The sequence below is a fragment of the Hibiscus syriacus genome, unplaced genomic scaffold (genome assembly GCF_006381635.1).
Source record: "Hibiscus syriacus cultivar Baekdansim isolate YM2019G1 unplaced genomic scaffold, ASM638163v2 tig00002511_pilon, whole genome shotgun sequence".
Lineage (NCBI taxonomy): Eukaryota > Viridiplantae > Streptophyta > Magnoliopsida > Malvales > Malvaceae > Hibiscus > Hibiscus syriacus.
In genome coordinates this window covers 5,908,958-5,936,872 of record NW_024061932.1, presented here as the reverse complement: position 1 = coordinate 5,936,872, position 27,915 = coordinate 5,908,958, and the positions used below count along the sequence as shown (strand labels likewise).

At 35.5% G+C, this 27,915-nt stretch overlaps 1 protein-coding gene, 1 long non-coding RNA gene and 1 pseudogene across 3 annotated transcripts; 1 reads left to right on the top strand and 2 right to left on the bottom strand.

Moving 5' to 3' along the window:
* Positions 1-94: 94 nt before the first annotated feature.
* On the bottom strand, positions 95-9,127 carry LOC120147022 (uncharacterized WD repeat-containing protein C2A9.03-like). 2 transcript variants are annotated; one of them, XM_039160497.1, is made up of 9 exons: positions 9,054-9,127; positions 6,008-6,175; positions 5,828-5,914; positions 2,754-2,888; positions 2,505-2,615; positions 1,491-1,582; positions 1,302-1,407; positions 945-1,031; positions 95-538 (listed from the first exon to the last, which is right to left on the bottom strand). In XM_039160497.1, exons 1-9 carry the CDS (start codon positions 9,111-9,113, stop codon positions 110-112), a joined length of 1,275 nt encoding a protein of 424 aa, XP_039016428.1. In that variant the 5' UTR covers positions 9,114-9,127; the 3' UTR covers positions 95-109. The 2 variants fall into 2 exon arrangements, with proteins under 2 accessions (XP_039016428.1, XP_039016434.1); XM_039160503.1 differs by lacking the exons at positions 6,008-6,175; positions 9,054-9,127 and adding an exon at positions 6,343-7,610.
* On the top strand, positions 944-26,866 carry LOC120147050. Its single transcript, XR_005518263.1, has 3 exons — positions 944-1,057; positions 16,521-16,524; positions 26,851-26,866. It is a non-coding gene; the product is annotated as an uncharacterized LOC120147050 (long non-coding RNA).
* LOC120147039 lies at positions 4,358-5,811 on the bottom strand (annotated as a pseudogene).
* Positions 26,867-27,915: the final 1,049 nt, after the last annotated feature.

Sequence of the window (27,915 nt, the reverse complement as noted above, 5' to 3'; positions counted from 1 at the left end):
GTGATCGAAATTTATATAAATATAACGCATCTTAAAGCGCTATCACAGTAACAAACACGACATAAATACAGCCCCAAGCAGCACACAGGTTTCCACATTCATCATACATTTATAACAGCACATACTCACAGGTAAGAATCCAAGTACCCATAACTGTGTCTTTTGTTATACTGCAGAAGCTAGCGTAAGTTCTGTCCCATATTCCTATATACAGTGACTCACCATCTGGACTCACAGATACCCCTGATATCTCACCAAAGAAGTCTATATCTTGTCGTTCCTGGAAACCGGACCTCGTATTATAGACATGGACGAAATCTGCTGGTTCAGCAACTATCATGAATTGCCAGTCCGTTGAAAAGCGGATTGATCGCACTGCACCCAAGTTCCCTTTGAGTGTCGCGACTGGCATAGACAGGTTTCTTATGTCCCATACTCGGCAGGTCTTGTCCTGATTTCCTGTGGCAAATATGCGTCCATCAGGGTGCCATGCGGATGCAAAGGAGTAATCCCGATGACCAGCCACCGTGGCTACTGTCTGAGACCACAGAAAATGTTATTCAGTTTCAATAAAACTAAAAATTCTTAAAAACAAAGTTAAATGATATAATTTTGTGTACAGATCCATATAAAAGAAGCTTGAAACCGATTCCACCCGTCCCTCACTATTCTAGTTTTTATTTATTTATCCATTTAACCAAAATTTTATCGGTCATTTAAGCTCCTTCTATAACATATATCAGTCTGGACCAGGCCCCACTTCCGAATTCAATCAATTCGACTGGACAATGCAAGAGTCAAAAGTAAAACAACCTCAGTTCGTCTTTCAGGGAGGCCATCTCCCAGATTTGAATCCAAAACTCAATGCGACTGGCCTTACTATTGCACCGGGGCTCTCGCAGCCACCCATGCAGTACCGTATCCTACTAAAAACTGATTATAACCTTTCCATTTTGTGAATCAACAAGCAACCCATCCAAGTGATCTCCAACAACAGTAATAAGCCTTTGATCGGGGCTGATGGATGTATGCTGCATTAGAATAAACAAAATCAGTTGTTAATTAATTTAATCTGTGAAATCAGAATAAACATGCACTGAATATATTTTCGTAAATGAGCATACAGATATGATCCTCCCGACTCTCCAAATATGTGAAATGACTTTTACAAAACTGGATAAACCCATACCACCCACATACCCATTCCAGCACTTGCAGCCGAATCCAAGTAACATAAGTATAAGATAGAACATTAAGGGTTAAGGAAGAACTGAATCATGATAGCAATTAAAGGGACTTACGTTTACAGGCCAAGGAAACCGGAAATGATTCAAAAGTTGAAATCTCTCAGTATCGTATTCTCTCAAACTACAGTCGTTATTTGAGGCCATGAAATTAATTCCGCCCCTGCAAAACAGCTTCAAATTCAATCTATATTTTATTCAATACATTTTCCAAGTCAAACAACAAATCAGCAATTATTATGCTACCTCAAGCTGTCGTATATCTCGATAGCATTTGTAATTGCATTTTCATCATAGGTTGTCCGGGTGCAAAAGGCTACTCCTTTTCTGTCCAAGTGCTGCAAAAACACGAAAACAAAATTGTACAATATTATATAAAAAAGTAGTGGCTAAAGGAAAACCGAGAATGCCGGAACATGTTCATGCAAAACAAGAATATGCAGAAACAAATAGATACATGATAAAAAAATTTTTGAACCAACAAAACAATTTAGGAACTAAAGTGCGGGAATCAATCCATGCTCTTTCAAGAAACATGTCAAACATTTTGATTTCTAGGTTCTCAAGAATTCAATTTCTTTATTTATATCAGGATTCATATCACATATGGAGAATAATCTCATCTGTAAAAGAAACAAATGGATGGTTATTCGGAATGCGATAAATCCCACTCTGAGGTATGACCTTGCACACTCTCTGCATACTACCTGGTTCACACCATAACACCCACCACTATTCCAGTTATACATGACCTCTCTCAAAAAACACACGCTGCCTTTCTACTCATTGCAACCATGAAAAGTTATGTTGCTCAAACTCTTCATTTTTCTTGAAGTACCCTTGTCCAACACTTGCATTTGACTCATGGGTATGGAGATATGATCTGTGAGGATCCTCCAAATACATCGAAGACTTAGAAAAATCTAACCATACCCATGTCATCAACATACCCGTATTTAAGACGTACACGAGTCCAAGTAACATAAATTAAACGTTACTGAAAAAAGATCATTGGCTACATCTTGCCCCAACACTACTTGATTCAGACCATAACAATGACAACTACCCCACCCCCTCAGAAAAATAAAATAGACAGAGAGAAAGAACCACAGACGCTCCCCATTTAATAAAACACCATTCAATATTTTTCATTTCTTGGGTAAGTTAACAAGATGAATAATTCTAACCATGAACAAGATACAGTTTCTCGGAGAAACTAATACCAACAGAAATGAGAAAAGGCTGCAAATATTAACTTACCTTAAAAGTAAGCTCCCCTTGGAAGCCTCCCGCAACCATAAAATTGTCTCTTACTGCTAGAGTGCTTATTTGAGTTTGTGTAAAACCTTCTAATAAGCTTCCAGGATGTTTCTAGTTACAAGGCAAGGCAATAGAAGTTAGTGGATAAAATAGACCCAAATCACTTCAATAACCAACTTTCATTAAAATCATTCATACTCGTAAGTAAATGATAAGAAGTGCTAAGACTGATGAGTATATTTGTAATACCTCGGTAGGTGCCACATGCCCAGCAAAATTAATGATCTCAGACAGATTGCACGACAATGATGACCAATGCATAACCGAATAATTGGACATAAGGTAAACATCATGCTTTGAAGTAGCCCAAACCAAGTTTCTGAGCTGTAAAATTCATTCCACAACAGGTTATTTAACTCGAGAACACTGGAGGTATAGAACTTTCAACCCAAATCTAGGACCAACTTTAAGCATTCTTAATCTTAATATTTCCATGTAGAATGACAAAAGGTACCAAGAGAAAAAGGGGAAGTAGAAGTTAGAGAAATGAACAGCCACATCCGAGCAATCGCAGATGCACACAGAGTTGCAAAAGCATAAATATCACCAATTAAATCGACACATGAGAAATGATACTACTTTTTTTTTATATAAGTTGGAGGTCTCATTAAAAACTCCCTTCGTATTCTTCCACATACTAAGAAGTATGTTGAAGAACATTAGAAGAAAGAAAAGAGTACATCATATTTTATTAAATATAACACCCATTACATGTGAAAACACCGAATACCCACATACGGGATATACACCATTACAAAACCATATCACCTAAAAATCTACCATCGTCAACCACAAAACCCCAAAACAAAAATCCTATTTCTAAAATACACCTCAATCAAAATGAAAAAACCAACGCAAAAGATCATAGCATAACAGAAAACCAACACTGTCAACAATGAAAACTAAACGAAAAGCCTCTGCATAGAGCTCTAGAACAGTTACAATCCAATTGAAGGAATCAGTTCTAATGAATCATTGCGAACTTCAGGGACCCAAGAATTTGGTTTGAAGGAAGGATCAATTTCATGCACACTGATTCTGAAGCAATTAGGACCGACCTTCAACTCCAACGACTCATCAATTCTCACCTGAGACTTAGTGAGTAATTGAATTTTAGCCCGATCAAAAGACGATGGAAACAACTGTTGTCGATTGCTAATAATTTGCCCCACTTAGCTTAATGTTTTTGAAAGTATCACAATTCCAAGCGTGAAAAGGAATCCCTTCGCAAACTAACCACACTCGACGACACTCAACCACCAGACTCTCTGACCAAGCTTCAACTCTGGAAAACCATTCTGCAAGAGTCTCTAATTTTTCATTCTTCACAACTCTCAACGAAGCAGAGTCTTCAAAAACCATTAGAAGTACAATTCCAGCAGCTCTCATTAACATGAAACCATCGAGTCCTTTGGCTTGAATTTGGCTAGCAAGATCACCGATTTTGATAAAGTTCTTGTACCAACCCACCAGACAGTTACTCAACACGTGGATTTATCTTCGTCCACAACACCCTCAACTTCACAGTGATTAATCCTCGAAGCAACTTCCATCCCAGACTTCATTGAACAACTTTCGAGACTTTCTCCAATAAGACTGTCGAGGATTATATTTGGCCAAAGAGACCCTAATTTTGCTATCATAAATATGAGAACCATTCATATTTGATATCGCCTCCCTTGCTTCTTCAATTGTCGCGAAGCGAATGAACCCAAAACGAGCCCCTATGGAATTTCTTTTGTTAGGAATGAAGGCATCAATTACATGATCGTGATCACAGAATAAAGAGTCTCTTCCAATGGATCTTCTTTGGTAAGTTTTCAATGAATAACGTGAAACATCCACTTCTGTACCCATTCCTAACATTTGTATGCCCTTTCTTCCACCAATTATTAAAATCGATCTCCCAATTCTTTCTTCTTCACCAGACTTGTTACCAGAACACCCCTTTTGGTTCCATCTTGGACAACATCTTCGAGTATTTGAGCTGTTGATGCCTCTGGTAAAGATATATTACCATTCCCATAATTCCCTCGTTGAGAAGGAGGCATACCTTTAGGCCTAGATTTATTAACCGCCTTTTTGCTACCCAAAGAAGTCTCCTTATTCCCCTACGGAAAGTCCATTCGGGATCTCCTTATAAACCTGTCACAGATGTAACGATCACGGCTCCCAAATCTGTCATTCCTTTTGTCTAAACAGTCCCTATTACCAAAGCGTCTACCATCAAAACGATCATCTATGTACCGATCACGATCGCTGAAGCGATCACCACGGTCATCAACGGCAGCGCCTTTGTATCTTGAACGTGAAGAGAACATGACGCCACTCCCACCTCGACCACCACCAGCTGGAGAACAATCACGTGCCCGAAGTGCCCACAATTGAAGCATTCATCGTGTGCAACAGGACTGTCTCCACCTGCATAGCAACCCCTGTGACTTGATGAGTAACTTCCTCTATAGCCATGATAAAGATCTTTACTCATCTTGGGTTGAGCCTTATTCACCGAGATTGTACGTTCTCCCAATTTTCGCCTATGCATCACCCTGATAGCTTCATCCATGGACCGACGATATGAAAATGTAATAAATCCAAATCCACGAGATCGCCCTGTATCTCTCTGCACCATGAACTGAGATTCAGTAATTTTTCCGAACTGACTAAACACATGCTCAAGCTGTCGCTCGGTGACTTCCCAAGATAATCCTCCAACAAATATTCGGTTCTCTTCTTTCTCTGCCATCCTTAACAAACAATTCTCCTTTCTTCTTTGAAAACCGCTCTCTGTTTTGTCTTCGCGGTAGGCTCCTGAAAATCTAAACCAAGACTGGAGGACGTGTTTAGCATCCCCAAGAGATCCTGTAAGTTCTGGGCAAGATCTTCAACAAAAAAAACCTCAAGCTCTGCCCCACAAAAACCTTGTAGTTTCGTCGGTCAACGGTTACCGTAGGTGGCATCTGGCACGGCGTCTGTAGACTGTGACAGCAGAAGAGAAGAAGAGAAAATTAGGAGGAGAGCGTGACTTTTCTTGCTGAAACAGTTCACTGCAATTTCATGGAGAATAGGACGGTGGGAGGCGGCGATAATCGACAGTGAACGGCTTGTAGATCTGCACCGATTGAAGGAATTTATGGAAAATCTAAGTCCATATTTGGAATCACCGTAAGCTGATGTTATTCCCAGGAAAAAACGGGGTATCTCCAACAAGCAGGATATAAGTGGCAATAACAAAATAAATAAGCAATATCTGACTTACTAACCTGAAAATGGAGGATAGTAGGTTTAACCAATCTTGTATTATGGAAGAATTCATAGTAGTTCCCACCCTTTTCTACCTGTTTGCATTCCTGAAACAACAAATACAAATCACACAAAGCTTAATATGCTATTCACTTTACAACAAACTAGTTCATTCACGGATCGAAGGAAAAAAAATGGACGTTGTCGACAGCTTCACCGGAAGCCAATATATTCTCGTAGTTCTTATACTGTTCAAGCCTTGTCAACCTATATTTTTCTCTAGTTAATTTCAGTCTTTCCCATGGAATCCCCTGAATGTTTTTCCCCTTCCGCGCTTGCGCGGAAGATGTATCAGTCACCTTGGTCAGCTGCTAAAATTATAGCATGAAAGGGATGAATTACATCATTAAATAATGAAATTAACAATAACCAACTAAAAGTCAAAAAAGTTATTTGAAAATCTCATACACACTCCCCGGCGTCACTCTTTTCATAACCCAGTGGTCGGCCACTGCTTCACTGCTGCAACACTCACCGTTAATAGTCTCCGACCGTTGCTCATCGGCACCGGAAAAAGAAGGAAAATATACCATTCGAATCCTCTCTCCACCCCAAGCATGGATCGGACGTTGGTTTTTTCAAAATCAAATTAGATCGTTGTAGATCTAGAGGAAGATTGTTGATTCTGCCATCTGCTTTTCCTGAAGAAACAAGCTGTTGCTTTGTGAAAAAATTATACACCTCCATCATTGATTTAGCCAGCATCTTGCAATTCAGTTCTGAATTTTATTTGGAAGTTGCTGTTTTGGTAAGGTTGCTCCGTTCTGGCTTAGAGGGCACTGTGATTGGTGCACTTAATGCTCTTCTGGTTTTAGAAAGTGATGACGGAACCAGTGCTGAAGCGATGGCCGAAAGTGGTGCCATAGAGGCTCTCTTAGAACTTCTCAGATCTCATCAGTGTGAAAAAACTGCTGCGAGACTGTTGGAAGTAGCAAGCATCGGAAAAAGAAGGAAAATATACCATTTGAATCCTCTCTTCACCCCAAGCATGGATTAGACACTGGTTTTTTCAAAATCGAACTAGATCAGAGTAGATCTAGAGGAAGATTGTTGGTTCTGCCAGCCGTTTTTCATGAAGAAACAAGTTGTTGCTTTGTGAAAATATTAGCCACCACCGACAGACGCAACCTCCACCTCTATTTCACTGCTTACCCAAACTTATCTCCAAATTTCCGTTCTCTTCTGAAACACCGGGATTTCCAGGTTTGCTCACTTCGCCGCCAACATCAAGGATAGGCTTCCCCAGTAAACCTAAGCCGAGTATTTCTTCAATTCTGCCGCCGTCGACGATTACTATTTTTGTCTACAATAATTCTCGGTTACTATTCTCGGCTACAGTGATTCTCGGATACTATTCCCGACTACAGTATTCAGTTCTGAGCTTGGGTTTCTTCTCCTTGAATCGAACGACATCAGTTCGGTTTTTAATGTTTTCTCCTTCGGTAGCTGCTGGATCGTCTCAGATCCGAGGTAGGTTGGTTCCGAGGTTATACAAGGCCTTCTCACCTTTGGGTTTTGCCAACGGAGAGGCCAGACTTCGATTTATTGTTATGCCCGAGAGTTCTGGCTCAAAGATGAAGGCTAGGATGCGACTACGAGTTATCTAATCACAGTCGAAAAATCGTGAACGTCTCCAAAAACTAGCCGAGGGCCGTGAATGGCGAGATACACCTGTTGAGAAGGAAATTGTTAATGGTGGTAATCGGAAACAATTGTTGAGCGATAGAGATAGAAGGGGTAAGGTTAAGTCGAGATTAAGTGGGGAAATACATACAAAGGGGTATTTTGATGAAAAGTCTTTTGAATAAGCAAGAAGGAGGATAATCGAGTTTCATAATTGGTGGAAGAAAGGCCAACCGAAAATCCGTAATGGGTACAGAAGTGGTTGTTACACGTTATTTATCGAAAATTTATCAGAGAAGATTCATTGGAAGAGGTTTGGATCTTTTTTTTGCACCCACGATCCGGTTATTGATGTTTTCATTTCTAACAAAAGAAATTCAAAAGGGGTTCGTTTTGGGTTCATTTGTTTTGCAAAAATCGAAGAATCAAGGAAAGCAATCTCAGAAATGAATGGCTCCTATATTGACGGAAGCAAAATTAGTATTTCTTTGGCTAAATTTAAACCTCGATATTTTTTTTTTTAGAAAAACCTCTACAACTATTCACCACAAATCGGGGATGGAAGTTGTTTCGAGGAATAATCATAGTGAAATTGAAAGTGTTATAGACGAGGATAAACTCCATGTGTTGAGTAAATATCTAGTGGGTTGGTGCAAGGACTTTATCAAAATCAGTAATCTTACTAGTCAAATGCAAGCCAATGGACTCACTGGTTTCTCATTAATGAGAGCTGCTGGAAATGCATTACTTATGATTTTTGAAGACTCTTCTTCATTGAGAAGTGTGAAGAATGATGAATCACAGACTCTCGCTAAGTAGTTCTCCAGAGTAGAAGCCTGGTCAAAAAGTCTGGTGGTGGAATGTCGTCGAGTGTGGTTAGTTTGTGAGGGAGTTCCTTTTCACGCTTGGAATTGGGATACTTTCAAAAACATTACAGACAAGTGGGGTAATTTATTAGCAATCGACGAAAGCTGTCAATCACTATCATATTTTGATCTGGCGAAAATTCAAATCCTCACAAAGGCAAATTTGAGAATTGACGAGTCGTTGGAGTTGAAGGTCGGTACTAGCTCATTCAAAATCATGGTGCATGAAATTGATCCTTCCTTCTTGGGCCCCTGACGAAGTCGATACTCATTAAATCTCGTTTCTTCAATTGGGGCTTTGATTTGGTTTAATGATTGCAGGTGTTAGTTTCCTTTTGTGTTTTGTTCTTTTGCATTGTTTTGTTCTTTTTGCTGGAGGTGTAAATTAGAAAAAGGATAATTGTCCATTGGATTTTCTGGTTAAGGAAGTGAGAGTTTTAGGTGTTTCTGGTGTGTTGTAATGGTGTATTTCTCCATTCGAGAATATTCCGTGTATACATATGTATTCGATACTATTATTAATAAACTATGATGTACTATTTTCTTCCTTCCAATGTTCGTTAACATACTTCTTAGTATGTGGACGAATATGAAGGGAGTTTTTAACGAGGCCTTCAACTTCTATAAAAAAAATTAACAATAACTAACAACAAATACGTATAGAATATATAAATATCATCAAAATTGCAAAACAAACCACGTCATATTTATCAGAATCCACGTCTCCACCAGCTCGACCGTAGTCTTCTTCGTCCATGTCATCTACGAAATCTTCATTGAACCTCAACAGGAAAGGATTCACAATTGTTCTACCCCAATTATAAAAAACGCATAAAATTAAACAAAAAAGATGAAAAATTAGGACAAGGAAAATAAAAGGAAACGAAAAACTGATATACTTACATGAAATTTAGTATGGTTCTGGAAACTCAGGCCTCTGGATTTAATCCTGCATGTATATAATATTATATCATAATAATATATATACAAAAAATTAAGATTTTTTTTAAATTTTAATTTAGCTTTACAAAGAGATGATAATGAAAAGAGTTTTTTTTGGGGGTTAAGTAATCGTTGGCAAAAACCGTCATTTAATTGATGGCTTTTGCACTCAAAATCGCATGCTTTCCCTGCCTTCCTAAATATTTAATTTGATTTAACCGTTAATAAATGTTTGAAAAATATTGTTAATTTCTTATATAAAATATTAAATTAATAATGTTTATATATAAATCGTTAAATTTTTTTTAAATTAATTTAATTTGATTTTAATTATCACTTTTAATAAATTATTTTTATTTTAATATAATTATATAAAATATTAGTGTAAAAATACTTTTGAAGAATTGGCCAAGTTTGGTAAGACAAGGAAAAACAATTGGTCACGGGTCAGGTTCAAGAGCACATCTCAATTTTTAATGCATTATTCATAATCGTAGAGTGTCTTACAACAAGGACGTAGATTGTGCTCGGAGGTGGCTCATGCAATGCAATCTCTCAATATAGTTCGCCGGGGTTGGGCCACCGCTGCTGCACCGTGCTATTGGTCATCGGCGTTCCCCTCCGAATGATTGGTGCAAGCTAAATGCGGATGGAGTTCGGAACCCTACGATCTTACGACTTCCAACGATGTTTTGAGGGACTGAGATGGTAGATGACAGGCGGAGTTTTCTAAAGTTTTAAGGGATTATTCGGTCTTGAATGCAAAATTATACTTATATAAAGGCTTAATATGACTTGAAGTTTAGGGTTATAGAATATTGTAGTCAAAATGAATTATAAGAAGTCTTTGATTTACTTCGACAAGATGTGATAATGTATTATGTGTCGTGCTTACTTAGGATTGACATCTTCAATTTAATCATGTATCTATATGCATAGATTTTTATGCAGTGATTTATTTGCAGGGATTACTTCCCATTACGCACGCGCATATGAAGACTCTTCAACTATGTATTTATTTATTTATACATGCATTGTATTTTATGTTTATTTTTAATTTTTTTAAACTGCCAGAGGTATTTCCACTGAAGTGCTCTCAACCTGGTGTTGGGGCCAGCCTACTACCCTACCTCCCCCTTACCCCATTGCATATGGAAATATGGTTTTGTTGTTGTTGTCTTTCATCTGGTGTATCTAGCTTTTCTCAATTACCTACTGTTGTGCTCTATTTGCTGTGTATGTTAAGGCCACTTATCCCACATTGGGAGGAAACATCCTTTGTGAAGAATATTTAAAGGATCTATTTTACCCTCCCTTGTTGAATGTGATTAGATAACTTCATGGCATGTGTGTGTTGACTGTTCGGGTTTGGCTCGTGGTCGTGATCAAACATGTCTTAGATACGTATTTATAAGCAAATTAGATTTTTAAATTGATAAGATTAATTGCTGGAATTATCTGTATTATTATGTGCTAGTTGGTAATTCGAAAATTTATTTATTGTTGTGCTAGTTGGTATTTTAACAGTTGTGTTAGTTGTTAATACTAAAACTTGACTTTCTATAGAGTGAACCAAAATTGTCCAGGTTCAAAGCATTATTACAACAGACTACATATCAATTTTTGGATCTTAATCTTAGTAGTTTAATTTGCTGATTTAAAAGTTGTCTCAACAACTATTTTATGGACGAATCTGGACGGTTTTGGGATCAGGTTCAGCTAGCTACACCAAATAAATTACGACAATATTCCATAATTAAGTTTGGTATTAAATAAGTGTTTATGATCGATTTATTTTTTACGTTTTACCCCTCTTATCAGCCTATAAATAAAGACGGGTTTTTCTCATTTTAGATCATCCAACAATTCATGCTTTTCCTCTCTTTTACAAACTCTCACAAAAGCTTTCGTATTTTCCAATGAGAAGAAAAATTCCACAACTGTCCACTTCAAATTTTGGGTTTACGAATTTTTTGAGAGTTGTGCTAACCTCGGGGGACGATTTTCTATAGCAACGATTACACACATCGAGACAAAATTCATTTATAAGGCAGTGATTTATACCATGACACAGTTGTTCGGATTTATTGTTTTATTACTTTATTAGTTTCCAATCAGTGCTAATGATTTTATTTTGCAGTTTCTATTTCTAAAAATTTAGAAACGAATTTAAAACTCTAAAATGTTGAACACCATGGTTAAGCTTGTTCCCAACTTGTCTAAGCTCGACGCTCTTGACGGGAAAAATTATCGGAGACGGTCCCAGAGGATAATCATCTTCTTCGAACAACACGACCTTGACACGTGTTGCTATAGCCGACACCCGAACCCACTTCATCCTTAGATGTCACATTTAATGCTTTCGGAGGTGATTCAACTCATGCTCCTTCCAGTGAAGTCCTTTCATCCATAATTGTTATTGTTGCTCCTTCCCAGGTGTCCTTGGAAAAGTATGAGAAGAAGAACAAGATTGTTTGTGGTTTTCTTCTAAGTAACACGTCGAATAAACTCTTTGACATATTTCTTAAGGAGAAAGTGCCAAGGCGATATGGGACATGCTGGAGAAGAAGTATGGAGCCCCTTAAAAAATTTATATAACTTCTTAAGTTCGCACCCCTAACATAAAATTTTTAAGTTAGTCCCTATATATATGGTGATACAAAGAAGGTGGGTTTAAAAGAATAAATGTGAAGAAAGTTCTAAACAAATAATTTATCAGGTCAGAAGATTGGTCCACTAGAGAAAACTCAAAATAAAAGTAAATGTTGTAAAGAAGTACAAGGTCAAGCATCTTGAATTGATTCTTTTCGTAAGAAATATGTCCACATTTACTACATCAATGTTGATAGATACCGTGAGTGTCGATGACTTAAAACGATTCACTCATTCTGATTTGAACAGAGAATCACAAATAATAATAATAAATATATTTATATAAAATTTAATATAAAAGCAATTCATTTTATACAAATTTTAACCCATATTATTATTTTCTTATTATGAATGTATTAATTTCTTTAACACGTGATTTTTTATAATGCACTTTTAACATATTTTATGAAGAGGGTCGGGGAGCCAATGGTTGTAATGATGCGTAGAAGGTAGCAAAGAGTGATTCCATTCAAATAGGCAAATGGGTAATAGATAATGGATAATGCTGATCTTTCAACACATTCATGCGGCCCCTCTTTCTAACTAAGCCTATCATCCGGTTCACCCGGATTAGGTAATTGGTCCAGTTTTCTTTTGAAAAATGCTTCTTTATTCTTGACTCAAATCGAAATTCACCTAATTTTATATTTATTTCACTATAAAAATTCACATAACGTTGAATCATTAAATAAATTCATAATTAAAATTTAAATAAAATAATATAATTAGATGGTTCAATAATAATCACAATTGGGCTGGATAAAAGTTAAAAAAAACAATTATTTAAACACATTTTTATACAAGTAAATGAAAAATTAATATCCAATAATTTACAAGAAATATACATATACGAGTTAAGATCCACTTATACAATGTAAAACAGATCTGTGATCGTTTGGTGAGTGAAAAATAAATGGTTGAGATTGACTCTCTATTTTTTCCCAGTAAATATCTTCATATTTCTTACTTTTAATCTCAATCATCTATTTTCACTCATCTAACGGTTCTGGATCTGTGTAAAACTAAAAGAATTATACATTGTGTAAGAGGATCCTACCCCTATTGTAAAATTAAAAGTTTTACAAGTTTTTGTGACGATTAATCTCAACATTTAATTTACCTCATCCAACAATCATAAAAATGTATAAAACTAAAAATTTTACACCAAATATAATTGATTCTAACTCATATATGTATAACATGTAATTCATCCCCGTATGTCCGTTCTGGACTTAAACCGAAAACCTTTAGGGGGTGTTTGGTTCAAGGATTGTGGGATTCCCATGGGTTGGGAATCCCACATTCCCATGTTTGGTTGGCCGAAAATCTCATTCCCGATAATGTTTTATTACCAATAGTAGATTTTTGGGTATATTACTGGGAATGTCATTACCTCCATTCTCTTAGGTATTGTAACATTACTGGCGTTTTGGACTAAAATGCCCTTAAATTTTTATTTTTTTCAAAAATATCCTTCTTCTGTCATTGAATAATAAAAATTCTACGAAAGTTAAATTACAAATTTATCCTTAAATTATTTTAGATTTACAAAAAAATATATAATTAAAATTTTATATGAAGTTCAAGGGTTAAAATTTTTTACCCTTTCATTAAACCTTTTTTATATTTTTAATTTTGTAAAAAAAATTATATAAATATTATGAATTTAATTTTTTAAAGAAAATATATAAATATTTTACAATTTGTAATATTATACAAATATATAATAAGGACAATTTGGTCAAATATACATTCCAATAATCTTTTATTCCTTTAACCAAACACGGTAATCTTACATTCCTGCTAAACCAACCAAACACAAAATACAACATTCCCAGTAATCCTATTCTCTGGTAATCTTTTATTCCCACTGGTAATCTTACATTCCGTGAACCAAACGCACCCTTAATGTATTAGACGAACGTGATAACCATCTTACATCACAAAACATAATTGTAATATTTTACCATTAGTTAATATTAACATTATATAATATAAAATATTAGGTGTTAGTAGAATAAAATTAAATGGTATCGATGGACAAAAAGTGAGGAGCGTTAGTCATCGTGAGTTTGCATTAAGAATTTGAGAGCGGTAAGAATTTGAGAGCGGAAAATAACTGAAGTGGTATCATATCGGCATAAAATAAGATATGTATAAAAGGTAAGATTTAAAGTGGTTTGATTTTGGGTATCATGTCAAACTTTCAACAATGTTGGGTGTGTCGATGAGGAAGGCTTGATCGCTCGGGCAAAACCAAATTCTTTTGATGAACCTTTTTTTTTCAATTTATAACATTATCAAAAGGGTAAACCATTCACATGATCACTTAATTATGAGATTGATCTCGATATGATCGTCATATTTTAATTTCGGCACCATGACCACATAACTTTTTATGTGGTTTCAAGTGTAGCCATTTGTCGTTACAAAACTGATAACCCTGTAAAAAGGCTATATCTTGTGCCTTTTCACTTAGGTTATTGATTGTCTTAAGGCTCGTTTAGATTCATATTGATGCATTTAGGATCATATTATTGCATGGGATGGAGTCGTTTTGCCGCAACATTTTATTTTGTAAACTGGTGATGCTTAATGGGGGAAGGTTATATTTGTTTGTTGATGAGCAGGTGATTGAAATCAAAGAAGAGATTCGTTGTAGCATTTTTTATTGATGAAGTAGTAGAAGAATGCTACAACAGTCTAGATGACATTCCTGGGAGCAGAAAATGACAAAAGAGTGGAAGATATTTTTATTAAAGGAGCCAACTGTCCAACCCACACATGGTACCCTCTAGCCAGCTACCGTGTGAGGACCACCATCATCATTGTACACCCCTTCATGCGAAGGGAATGATACCTAGGGTATAAAGGGAATTTTGGCACAAAACCCTAGAATATTTCCCTAGTATAAATAAATAAGGATGCCCTAGAAAAGGGTGAGGTAGGCAATAGTGAAAGGCGGCTAGAAAGCTTCTATTTTTCTTCCCCTTTTCATCTTCTTTGTGATGTTCTCCATAGCCAAGTTTCAAGAGGGTAGCAAGCTAGGCCTTTAAGAGAAGCTAGCTTGCTAAGGTGGTTCACAGTGGCCCATGAAGCTCATAGCAGCGCGTGTGTTGGGAGTTTCCTCTTACCATGTGCTTTCATTTCATTTCTATTTTGTGGGATGTTATGGAACAAATTATTTCTTTGGATGATTTGTACCCCACCATGAACTAACCTTATTTGGTGAGGGTTAACTATGAATGATTAAGCTTTTGTTTAACGAATGGTTCATATTTTTATGTTAATATGTGCTTTGCTCATTGATTTATTTACTTAGGATTGTAAGAGTTTACGAGGTTAGCCTTTTCTTAAGTTTGATGCCTAGTATTCAAGAGAGCTAGGTGAGATCAACGTGAGTAATATGGCTTAGCTTCTAACTAGGTCCTAATCCATCATATAAATAAGGATAGGATTTCAACGACTAAAAGGGGTAGTACTTATTCGATAGGAATTTGCTTTAGTTCACGCTAAGAGGTATTTCTATAGCATTTCTTATCTGTCAGGTTCCTTACTAGAGATAGCCTAGGGACACTTTTAGCAAACTCTGTCGAGCACGTAGGCATAAAAGACTTGAACCATTCTAGAAGGCAAGGCTTAGGATTCATTAGTATCCCTACCAATTATCCTCATTGTAGCTTGTTTGTGAGAGGTTGTCAAGTATCTTATCCATTCCCAGATTCTCAATTTAATTTGCTTTAGCATTCTTGAATTGTTACATTTTAATTTTCCATAGCATTTCAAATTGTTACCTTGCCACATTGTCATTGCATTTCCATCTTCATACATTTCATTTTTCAACAACATTATTAATTGTCTATACCATCATATAGTCATATATTAGGATATATAGTTTATTGCTTCAACTTAACTTGTGAATTCATCCAATCCCTATAAAGATGATACTCACTTACTCTATATTACTTGTTTGATTGTGTATACTTGCACATATTTTTCTTAATTTATAGCACACACAGAGCACACCCAAGTTTTTGGCATAATTTTCGGGGATTGGCAAATGGAATTTTTAAGATTTTTGTTACAACATTATTTTACTTATTTATTTTTCTATCATTTTGCTTGTTATTATTTTTGTTTGTCTTTTTCAGGTTTTGTTGTTGCATGACCCGATGGAAACCCGAAGGACTGATATTACCAATTGAATATGAGATTGAATAGTTTTTTGGTCAGATGAGACATGCTCAAAGAAACATGTATGCCTTACGAAACCAAGGAGGTGAATAAGTAGAGGATTCTGAAGATCCAAATGCCGCAGCAATTCTGAATGTGAGGAATGTTGCTTGACCTCGTGCCATTAGAGATCAATTAACTCCTATCTTGGATAATCTCAACCCTATTATTGTAGCTCCTGAAATCTAGGCAACCCACTTCGAACTTAAACCAATCATGTTTAACATGTTGAACTCGATAGGACAATTTGGTGGCATGCCTCATGAAGATGCAAGACAACACATTCGTGCTTTCTTTGAGGTATGTGCTTTTTCCAGGAAACAAAAAGTTCATGAAGATGTGTTGAAGCTTAAATTATTTCCTTATTCATTGCAAGACGAGCTAGAGCATTACTTAGTGGAGTTCCCTTTGGCTCAATGGAATCTTGGGTTGATCTGTGCAAAGTTTTTTGCTGCGATATAATCCCGTTGGAAGCGTCAGCGCACCCCATGGCATAGCGAAAACAAACTCGATGGTCTCACCATCGATCCATGTATGATAAAACTGAAAACATGAGGAAAGGGATACGATTACTTACATTAGGTTCCTTGAAAAAGAGCAAGATTGTACCAATGGTAATAGTGATCACGAATGATTTAAATCGTAAGCCTCCACGAAAACCTTTCGGCCTTTACTTGGTTCACTTGATTGAGAGAAAATATTTTTCACTTTTTCTCAAAAATGGTTTCTAGAAAATCGGCTAAAAATAATAAGAAAACGGCAGCTAGACCCTTGCTTATCTTTATATATATATACGAGTTACCCTAACCTTTAGGATTTTTGAAATTTTGAAATAATTAAAATCTTATTTTAATTATTCCGAAATCAAATTATAGAGAGACACGACAAGTGGGTTGTATTTATAAAATTACAATTATTGCATATTAAAAGGGCTATAACCATACATGTCAAACACCGTGAAAATAAAACATATAATATATATGTCATTATGAATTTGTTAAAGTTACCAATATGTGCCTAAAATCTAGGGATGGCAATGGGTCGAGTCGGGTCGGGTTTTTGGGCCACCCGACCCGACCCGAGAAGAAAGGGTTTTTCACCCGTGACCCGACCCGACCCGACGAAATTAAGGTTTCACCCGACCCAACCCGACCCGAATATATGACTTAGAAACCCGACCCGACCCGAAATAATAATAAAAAAAATTTTATTCAATGAAAACAGTGACTTAATTGAAAAAAATTATATATGGAGGGACATTATTGTAATTATCCCTAAATATATAGGATAAAATTATATATATTTTTCGGGTCGGGTCGGGTCGGATTTTTTTCACCCTAAACCCGACCCGACCCGACCCGAACAGTACATTTAAAAAAAACCCGACCCGACCCGAACCCAAATTTTTTTTAAAAAAATCCGACCCGATCGGGTCGGGTCGGAACCCGTCGGATTCGGGTTGAGTTGCCATCCCTACTAAAATCTATGTTCCCTATGATGGGGTCAAGGGACGGAGCCCCTTGTGGCAGTTAGCCGCAGCGGCGCAGTAAGTTGAAAATTTTGAGAAATAACACTTACTGCTTCTATGGAAAAACCTCATGATTTGATAACATTTATCAATAAAATTGTGTTTTGGGATTATTCAATATCGATGGTTTTCCGCATAAGAACAACCATTGCTCCTTTGCCAGACGCGATCTGCTATCATGTATCCATCAATCACCATGTTAATGATTAACATATGAATATCATAAACCCTTGTAGCAACAAATAAATAATTAACTCTTAACCACTGATTATAAAGTTCATTAAACATATTAACATATTAACCGTTCCTTTTATCGAATCAAATAGTTATATCATATTTACTCACCGAAAAAGATAAAACAATCATGTATCTTATACATATTGCATCACCCAAGAATTTTAACCTAAATTCTAATCGTATTGGGTTTGATACCACTATTGGAACTTTAGACGCACCCCATGGTACAGCGAAAACAAACTTGATGGTTTCACTAGCGATCCATGTATGATAAAACCAAAAACAAGAGGAAATGGATATGATTACTTACATTGGGTTCCTTGAAAAACAACAAGATTGTAGCAACACTAATCGTGATCACGATCGATTTGAATCACAAGCCTCCACGAAAACTTCTCGACCTCTACTTGGTTCATCCGATTGATATCAAATATTTTTCACTTTTTCTCAAAAACAGTTTTGAGAAAATCATCTAAAAAAGATCAAGAAAACGTCTGATAGACCCTTGCCTATCTTTATATATACGAGTTACCCTAACTTTTAGGGTTTTTGAACTTTTAAATTAAATAAAATCTTATTTCATTTATTTTCAAATTTAATCTTCTTTAATTATTCTGAATTAAATATTCATTAAAAGAGTTGTAATCAAAATTACATTCTTTTAATGTCCACTTATTTTATTCGGGACAATTAAATTATATGTATATTTTATATACATATATTAATTCTAATTGTATTGTACAATTTAATATTTGCTCATTTCAACCTTAAGGTGTAACCCTATAGGTTCTTGTAATATTAGTAGTAATTATTAGAACCAATCTAATATTACAAACAATGAGTGACATCTAACAATATATTATTGTCACCTAAGTTACAAGAAATCATGATTAGACATATCATCTTCGTGACTAACTCTTTTATTTATTACATCATTTTGTCCTTTATATCTAGAATAGGCACAAGTATTGGAATAGTCCACTTGTATGACCCATATATTATTTCTTGATATCTAGAGTAGACTATAATTAACGAATAATTTGTCATATCTCATATCAACATATTTGAGCATTTCTAGTCTCACTCAATCAAGTGGCCTATGATATATTTCCTATTATGTAGGAATGACAAATCCTATCTTAATTATTCATAATCCACTATATATATCAAGATATGTTCAATATCAGTCTTTATAGTGAAATCAATTACGGAGCATGTTTAATTGCATCAAAACATATAACAATATATGTTGAGATAGTAATGATATAAAGTTTGAGGATCATAATATAATTATCACCATGAGCACTATTTTGACCATCGCATAATAATCCAAGATATATGCTCATAGTGGGTCAATCCAATATTTTGTTCTCTAACAACATATTCATGCATCAATTCTGACATCTCTATATCAATAACAATTCATTGTCATCAATCAATAACACATTAGTCTTAAACATGTTATCCATACCCATAATAATATTCGACTAAGGATATTTCACAATAATCATATTATTATATGAACTTTATTATTTTTTCAGTTTATGTTAGACACATATATATAACTGAAAATAAAAGTGGTAATGCTTTTATTTAATAAAATCGGTAAATAAAATGTGTTCATACAATCATCATATGATTGCTCTTTGGGCATTCTCTAACAAATCCCCCAACATGAACACTCAACCTAGAAATGACATAGCATCCTTCTATCAAGCTGATGATGAATCAATGTAGAAGTGTTGGGACCAATACAAAGGATTGCTACGAAAGTGCACGAACCATGGATTTCACGATTGGACTCATGTTGTGATATTCTATAATGGAGTGAATGCACGCACATTGATGATATTATATGCTTCACTAAATGCCACTTTGCTGGATAAGTCACTAGAATAGGTTTTTGATATCCTCGATAGGATATAAACAATGATTGCAAGCTTCTTTCTTCAAGGTTGGGAACAAGGAGAAAGGTTCCAGGGACATTGGAATTAGATGCTAAGGATTCAGTGTCCACACAACTTTCTGCTATCACAAATATGTTTAAACTTTTGCAATGTTTCAGCGAGGTGAAAGAAGTAAAAGAATTTAGCTCAGTATGTATTTTATGTCATGTAAATCACCATAAGAGTGAATGCCCACATAATTAAGAATCCATCAACTACGTGGGAAATTTTAAAAGAAATAACAACAACCCCAACTCCAATACTCATAACCTTGGATGGCGTCAGCATCCTAATTATTCATAGGGAAATCAAGGAACCATTAATTCTAGTCATCCCACTTGACCATAAAATATAAATAAACCTTAAGGTTTTTAAAAAATATGTCACGGAAAAATTCCAACAAGGGTACAACATCTTCATCAAATAATAATTCGTTGGAGGCTACTACATAAGATTTTATAACAACTACGAGGGCCATACTGCAAGACCATTCCACATCTATAAAAAAACCAAAGTATTTTACTGCAAAGTCAATGAGCATTGTTGCAAAGCCATAGCTCTTCTGTTATAGCTCTGGAAGGTCAGGTTGGACAAATTATCGGGCATTACAAGAATATCAACCAGGTCGTCTACCTAGTGACACTGAAGTCACTAAACCATAAGCCAAGGAGCAATACAATGCACTCACTCTAAGGAGTGGCACCCGAATCATCCAACAAGATAAGTTTAGGGGAAGGAAGACGGATAATTCCAACCCCATGATGCTGCAAGCAAAATCAGAGTTGCAAGAAGAGATACTTGAGGAAAAGGAAAAGGATGCGGGATCAACAAGTGAACATGTTGATGGAGCAAAAAAATGCTATAGAAAAAGTTGTTCCCTACCATCATTAGAAGAATTAAGACCCCCGTCACCTTTCCCTCAATGATTGAAGAAGCATAACAATGACCTTTAGTTTAAGAAGATTGTAAACATCCTTGAACAAGTACGTATCAATGTCTCACTCTTGGACGCCATTGAGTAGATGCCGACATATGCTAAATTTCTCAAGGAAATTATCACAAAGAATATAAAGGTTGAGAAGTATGAGACAATTACTAAAGCAAAAGACTGTTCAACGCTTAAAAGCTGCCACCAAAGTGAAAAGATCCTGGCAACTTTATCATTCCTTGTTCTATAAGAGACAATTATATTGGAAGAGCCCTATGTGATCTTGGATTGAGTGTGAACTTGATTCCCAAGTCAGTGTTCCTGAAGCTTGGGATAGGAAATGCAAGACCGACCACTGTTATTTTGTAACTAGCTGACCAATCACATGTTCGTCCTGAGGGGAGGATCAAAGATTTCATAGTGAATGTGGATAAGTTTATGATTTTCTTATCCTTGATTGTGAGGTCGATGAAAAGGCACCCATAATTTTTGGACAACATTTTCTAGCCATGGTTCACATCCTTATCGATTGTGAAAAAGGGTGAATTCACAATACAAGTGGCTGATCAAAGTTTGACCATCAATGTATTCCATACACTGACCATCAACGTGTTACATACCCTGAAGTATGCTGATGATTCAGAGGAATGTCAGTGCTTTTTAGACATGGATTTAATGGTAAAGGAAAAAGCAAAAGAATTTTGTTGTAACAATTTTCTTCAGCTTATAAATTATGTGAAGCTCAATAGATAAGAAGGAAAGGAGCATGAGGATTCCCCAATGGAGGTACAACAATCTAACTCACTCATAACTAGGCCAGGTACAAAATTTAAACCCCTAAATTTTTAAAAAATTATTCCTCCAAAACCTTCACTAGAGCATGCTTCTACCTTAGGTTGCAATGAAACTTTGCATATAGTAATCTTCTTTAGTCTTACACCTAATCAAGAACATAGTTTGATAAATCTCTTAGCACAACATAAGAAAGCTTTAGGTTGGACTATGGCTAATTTAAAAGGGATTAGCCCTACTATATGCATGCACAAGGTTTTGCTTGATGATTGCCACAAATATTCTATTAAACCACAAGGAAAACTCAATCGTATTATGACAAAGGTGGTGAATAAAGAAATCATAAAATGGATTGATGTTGAAGTTATCTACCCAATATTCAATAGTTCGTGGGCAAGCCCGGTGCAATATGTCCCCAAGAAAGGAGGTGTGACCGTGGTAAGCAACGAAGATAATGAGATCTTATCCACACGCACCGTCATTGGATGGAGTATTTACATGGACTATCACAAGCTTAACAAGGACACTAAAAATGATCACTTTCCTCTCCCTTTTATCAATAAAATGTTGGATCAATGGATATTATGGGTATAACCATATTGCTATAGCGCCAGAAGACCAGGATAATACCATATTCACATGCCTTCATGGTATTTATGCATTTAGGAGGGTGACATTTGGACTTTGTAATGCTCTAGCAACTTTACAATGATGCATGTTATCCATTTCTTTAGATATAGTGGAATAATTCTTTGAGATATTTATTGATGATTTATTCGTCTCAGGTTATGATTTTGATAAATGCCTAGGAAATTTAGCAAAGGTACTCAAGAGATGTGAAAAAGCAAATCTAGTCCTAAATTGGGAGAAGTGTCACTTCATGGTGACCGAATGCACGGTTCTAGGCCACAAGATCTCACAAAAAGGCATAGAGGTGGAAAAGGCAAAGATTGAGGTGATTAAGAAGCTATATCTTCTAACGAATGTGAAGGGCAATCGAAGCTTCCTAGGGCACGTAAGATTTTATAGTAGATTTATCAAGGACTTCTCTAAAATTTCCAAGCCTCTTTGTACATTGCTACAACAAAATCAACTATTGTTTTCGATAAATTTTGCTACAACGCATTCAAAGAGATGAATGAACGACTCATATCAGGCTCCATTGTTGTTCCACCTGATTGGACTACTCTATTTGAATTAATATGTGATGCCAGTGACTATATTGTGGGAGCAGTGCTTGGAAAGCTTCGAGGTAAGATTTTCATGTTTTTTACTATACTAGTCGTACCTTAAATGAATCACAACTTAACTACACAACCACTAAGAAAAAATTACTTGCTTTAGTATTTGTATTTGACAAGTTTAGGGCATACTTGATAGTCACTAAGATTATTGTTCATATTGATCACTCAGCTATCAAATACTTAGTGAATAAGAATGATGCAAAACCTAGGTTATTAGGCGGATATTGCTATTGCAAGAATTTGACTTAGAAGTTAAGGATAGGAAATGTACTCAAAACCAAGTTGTTGATCATCTTTCTAGGTTAGAAAACAAAATTGAATGCCATGACAATTCAGAAATCAATGAGAAATTCCATGACGAGAAAATTTTATTTGCTGCGACAATTCTGTGGTACGCTGACATTGTTAACTTCCTTGTTACTGGTATTTTTTCTTATGATTTAAATAGCCAGGGCAATATAAAATTCAGACATGATGCAAGATTTTATTATTGGGACGAGCCATACTTGTTCAAGCAATGTGTTGACCAGATGATCCTAAGATGTGTCCTTAAAAAGGAGCAAAAAGAGATTTTATATCATTGTCACACAGATCCTTGTGGAGGCCATTTTGGAGGCACAAGAACAATTGCAAAGGTTCTTCAATCAGGCTTCTATTGGCCCACATTATTCAAGGATGCATATGACTTCTATAAAGCTTGTGACAAATGCCAATGCACGGGGAACATCTCCATGCGACATGAATTGCCCTTGCAAAAATATTTTGGAGATAGAGCTCTTGAATGTATGGGGCACATAGACTTTATTAGACCTGTAACATCCTCCATACCATGTTAGTGATCAAATGGTGAGATTTAAAAACTCAGTGACCAAATTGGATAAATTAAAATTTCAAAGAATTGATTGTAATGTTTTGTGTAGGAGCAATTAGCAAAGAATAAAGAACTAAAGGGGTAAATAAGTCTTTTAATATGGGAAGCAATTAAATATTACTTTTGAAGGGATATTTTAATACCCATGTGGAAGACAATTGGGGAAAACAAAAGTTCCAGATTTCTCTTCTTCTTCATTCTTCTTCTCCACCGTGAGACCAAGTTAAAGGTGAGTTTTCTGGTTGAGCAAATTCTTGATGAATTTAAGGTTGCTTATTGATCATTAGATGATAACTAAGCTTAAGGAAAGCTTAGATTATCTTAAAACAATAAGACGAGGAGTACATGAAGAATTAAAGAAAGGAAGTAGAAAAGTGAAATCTTGGATTAGAGTTCATAATAAGAATTAGAAGTGGGATTTGACTTCTCATCAAGCTAATTAAGGAATAGGAAGTGTTTGAGTTAGATTAAGAACATGTTGGAAGTTGAGTGAGATTCTTACATTTTATATGGAGAATTGTATTTCTAAGTTTTAGAGGTATGGAATGGATAATAATTAGTTTAAGTAAGAGTATGCAAGTTAGGGATATTAAAAGAGAGGAAATATAAAGTGTTGAGAAGATTATGAAGAGAATTTCGTGCTAAAATAACATTTCTGGGCTATGTGCATTGATGCATATTCAATGTGTACCGATGCATCAAGGATAAATCCTAGAAATTGTTCAAGGTGTATCGATGCACATGAAGTGCATCGATGCACTCCTTTAAAATAAAAACATCGAATGACATCAATGTATCGATGCACAAGTAGTGCATCGATACACCCCCTTAAATACAAACATCGAATGTGATTTATGTATCGATGCATAGATAGATGCATCGATACATGGTGTAGTGCATCGATGCATACCTTCATTAAAAGATGAAAATGGCTTTTCTTTTAGCCTAAGGAATGATAGTTTAGAATATATTAATTAGTATAATGATAAGGATCAATGAATTACTATGTTGATACAGAGCCTACACAAGTTCCAGAGCGATTACCTAATAAGATCAATCGAGGAAAAAAACAAAGAAATATAGGTGAGTGCATATACATAACATGATTATAGTGAGATATTCAGTTCTAGACTTGTGACAAATCTAGATTCAATACATTGATGCATGATTCATTTCATATTGTGAAGCATGATATGAATTCATACTATGTGCATTGTGTAACATGTTTTAAATGAATATGTATGCAAAGTTATATGAGTCATGGGATGAAGGTAAGGAAATGATATGTCTATGTGATATACTATGTAATTTGAGAAAAACCCATGTTATGTGGATGAGAACTATAGGTATAGTTGGCATGCCAAGAGTAGAGGGTCTATGCGGTCCTTCGAGACATATATGTATTATTTGGAACATGTGTAAGGTCTTTTGAGACACATACTTGATCCTTCGCATATGTATATGATTCTTAAGGGATTTTCTACATGGTCCTTAGGGACAATCTTATATAGCACTACGGTGCAATTCTACGTGGAACTTCGGTGTAATTCTATGTGGCACTTCGGTGCATTTATACGAGCTGTGGTGACAAAATAGTGCACAACCTCACAGTACTCATATACCTTAGGTTCTCAGTGTGGTATCACGGGCCAATAATCTTATTAATTCGAATTCATGAATGTTAATGTACTATGCTTATAGGTAAGGAAATGGTGATATAAACTGCATGGTTAAGTATTTGATTTCATCTCATTCCATTTTATTATGGTATTTTCATTACATTTCTTTCTTGTTATTATTATTATATTGCCTCACTAAGTCGATGACTTAGCGTGTGAGTGTTTAACACGTAGGATCCAAGAAAGTAGACGAGACAAATTAAGCAGCTGGACAACACTACTCCTGCAACTATCAGATTAGAGGCAACTTAATCAGTAGGTCATTTTTTATGTAAATGAATGTTGGCATGTAATCAAAGGGTCAAGTTGTGTATGCTCTGAGTATTTTGATAAACTTGTATTAACAAATGTATATTATTGTATTTTAATAATATATGTTCAAATGTTTTATCGTTTTTTTAAGAGTATTGTTTTGTATAGTCAATGTGACATCCTGGACTCGTATCCGGGTCGGGTATGGGTTGAGGGTGCTACATTTAATGGTATCAAAGCTATGGTTTAGCCGATTCTAGGCATAAACCAGAGTCTATAGAGTCTTCAAATGGAATACATGCCAACAAATAGTGAGAACTTCTGATCTGGTATAATATGAGTATGTTGTGTTGCTAATAGAATAGTGTGTTTATTTTATTAGATGTCCGGACATAATAGCTTCTGATGTGAAGAGGGAGAAGATAGGCATGCTGAAAGCAGTAATTCACCTGCCCTGGCCAGGAAAGGTGAAGGACATACATCTCAAGGAGTGCCTGAACAAGACCAAGACACTTTTTTCAGGACGTTAGACGCTATTCTGACGCGTCTTCAACCTCCTACCCCACCAATTCAAAGAATGAATGCAGCTGTCTCCACTGTTCTGAAGTGGAGAAGTTAGATGGAGCTGTCTCTTTACTGAGGAGTCAGGCGAGGATATGGTGGACGAACGTCACCATGAGGATGTCAAGTGACCAGTTGATTTGGTCTTTGTTCTTTGTTCTTAAAAGAATTTAAAAACAAGTATATTGGAGATCAGTTCATTCGGCAAATGAAGCATGAGTTTATGAACTTGAAACAAATGAATCGCTCTGAATATGAGTATGAATGCGAGTTCAACAAGCTGAGTCGGTTTACATCTGAGCTTGTGTGTAACACCCCCAACCCGTATCCGACCCGAATACGAGTACGAGGTGTCACATTTACTTTTCAAAACATTTACTTGAATAAAATAATGAATAATTTAAAACTTTTATAACATATAAATGACTAACTTACATCAAATACATTTACATTATTGTAAAATCCGATATCAGAGCATGCATAATTCACTTATTCATCTACATATAACTTATTCAAAACGTTTACAAAACTATTCAGAGCTTATAAATATATTCTTTTGAACACACGCCAACTAGAACTTTATATACAAAAAGACATATTATTCACCTCTTTTCTGATATGATCTTCAGTAAGGAGAACTAACATGTCTTGATCCACATTGCTCTTTACTCTTCTTCTCGTTTCTGTAACCTACGTGTGAAACAATCACACGCTAAGTCTATGACTTAGTGAGGCAATAAACATATAATGTAAACTATAACTTGTAATCATGCATGAACAATTATTGCTATCACATCATACCCAAACATATATCCATTCATTTATCAAATCCTCACATGCATATAATTATCTTCTTTTCTATCATTATCATATTATTACCATTCATATTTCTATTCTCTTTTTTATATGATCCATTATGTTCACATCATATATCTTATAAAATATACAATAATCACTAACACACATATATCATATCATATCATATAATTCATATCACAAACACACACACACACACACACACACACACACACACACACACACACACACACACACACACATATATATATATATCACATACATTGTATTCAATGTTATCTCTTATTAGCCCATGTACACATGTCACTAATTCTTTTTATCGTATAAATATATACTAAACATTTCTATACACATCATGGTACACATATATCAATTCACAATCGAACACACGTCATATCATATCAATTGATTTATTTACTCTCTTTAAAGTCTATGTATTAGACCATGTATACTTTTGAGAACTTAAGGTAAGTGAGTAAATTGAGGTTGTGCACCACTATGTTGTCACCACAGCTCGTATAAATGTCCCGAAGGACCTATCCAGAGGTCATAAAGAACCTCGACAACTGTCCATAGGTTCCGAAGAACCTAGGTAAGCTGTCCATATATTCCTTAGAACATAGGTATACTATCCATATGTCTCGAAAGACATAGGTAATTCTGTCCATATGTTCCGTAGAACATAGGTAAACCCTCGACTCTTGGCATGCCAACTATACCTACAGTTCTCATAACTCATATCACATAACATGGGCATTATAATTTATAACCTTTCATATCACTTGTTCTTTCTCTTCTGTCACATACCACATGTATATGTAACCATATATTTCATATCATATCACATGTATCACATATTGCATATTCATGTAATCATA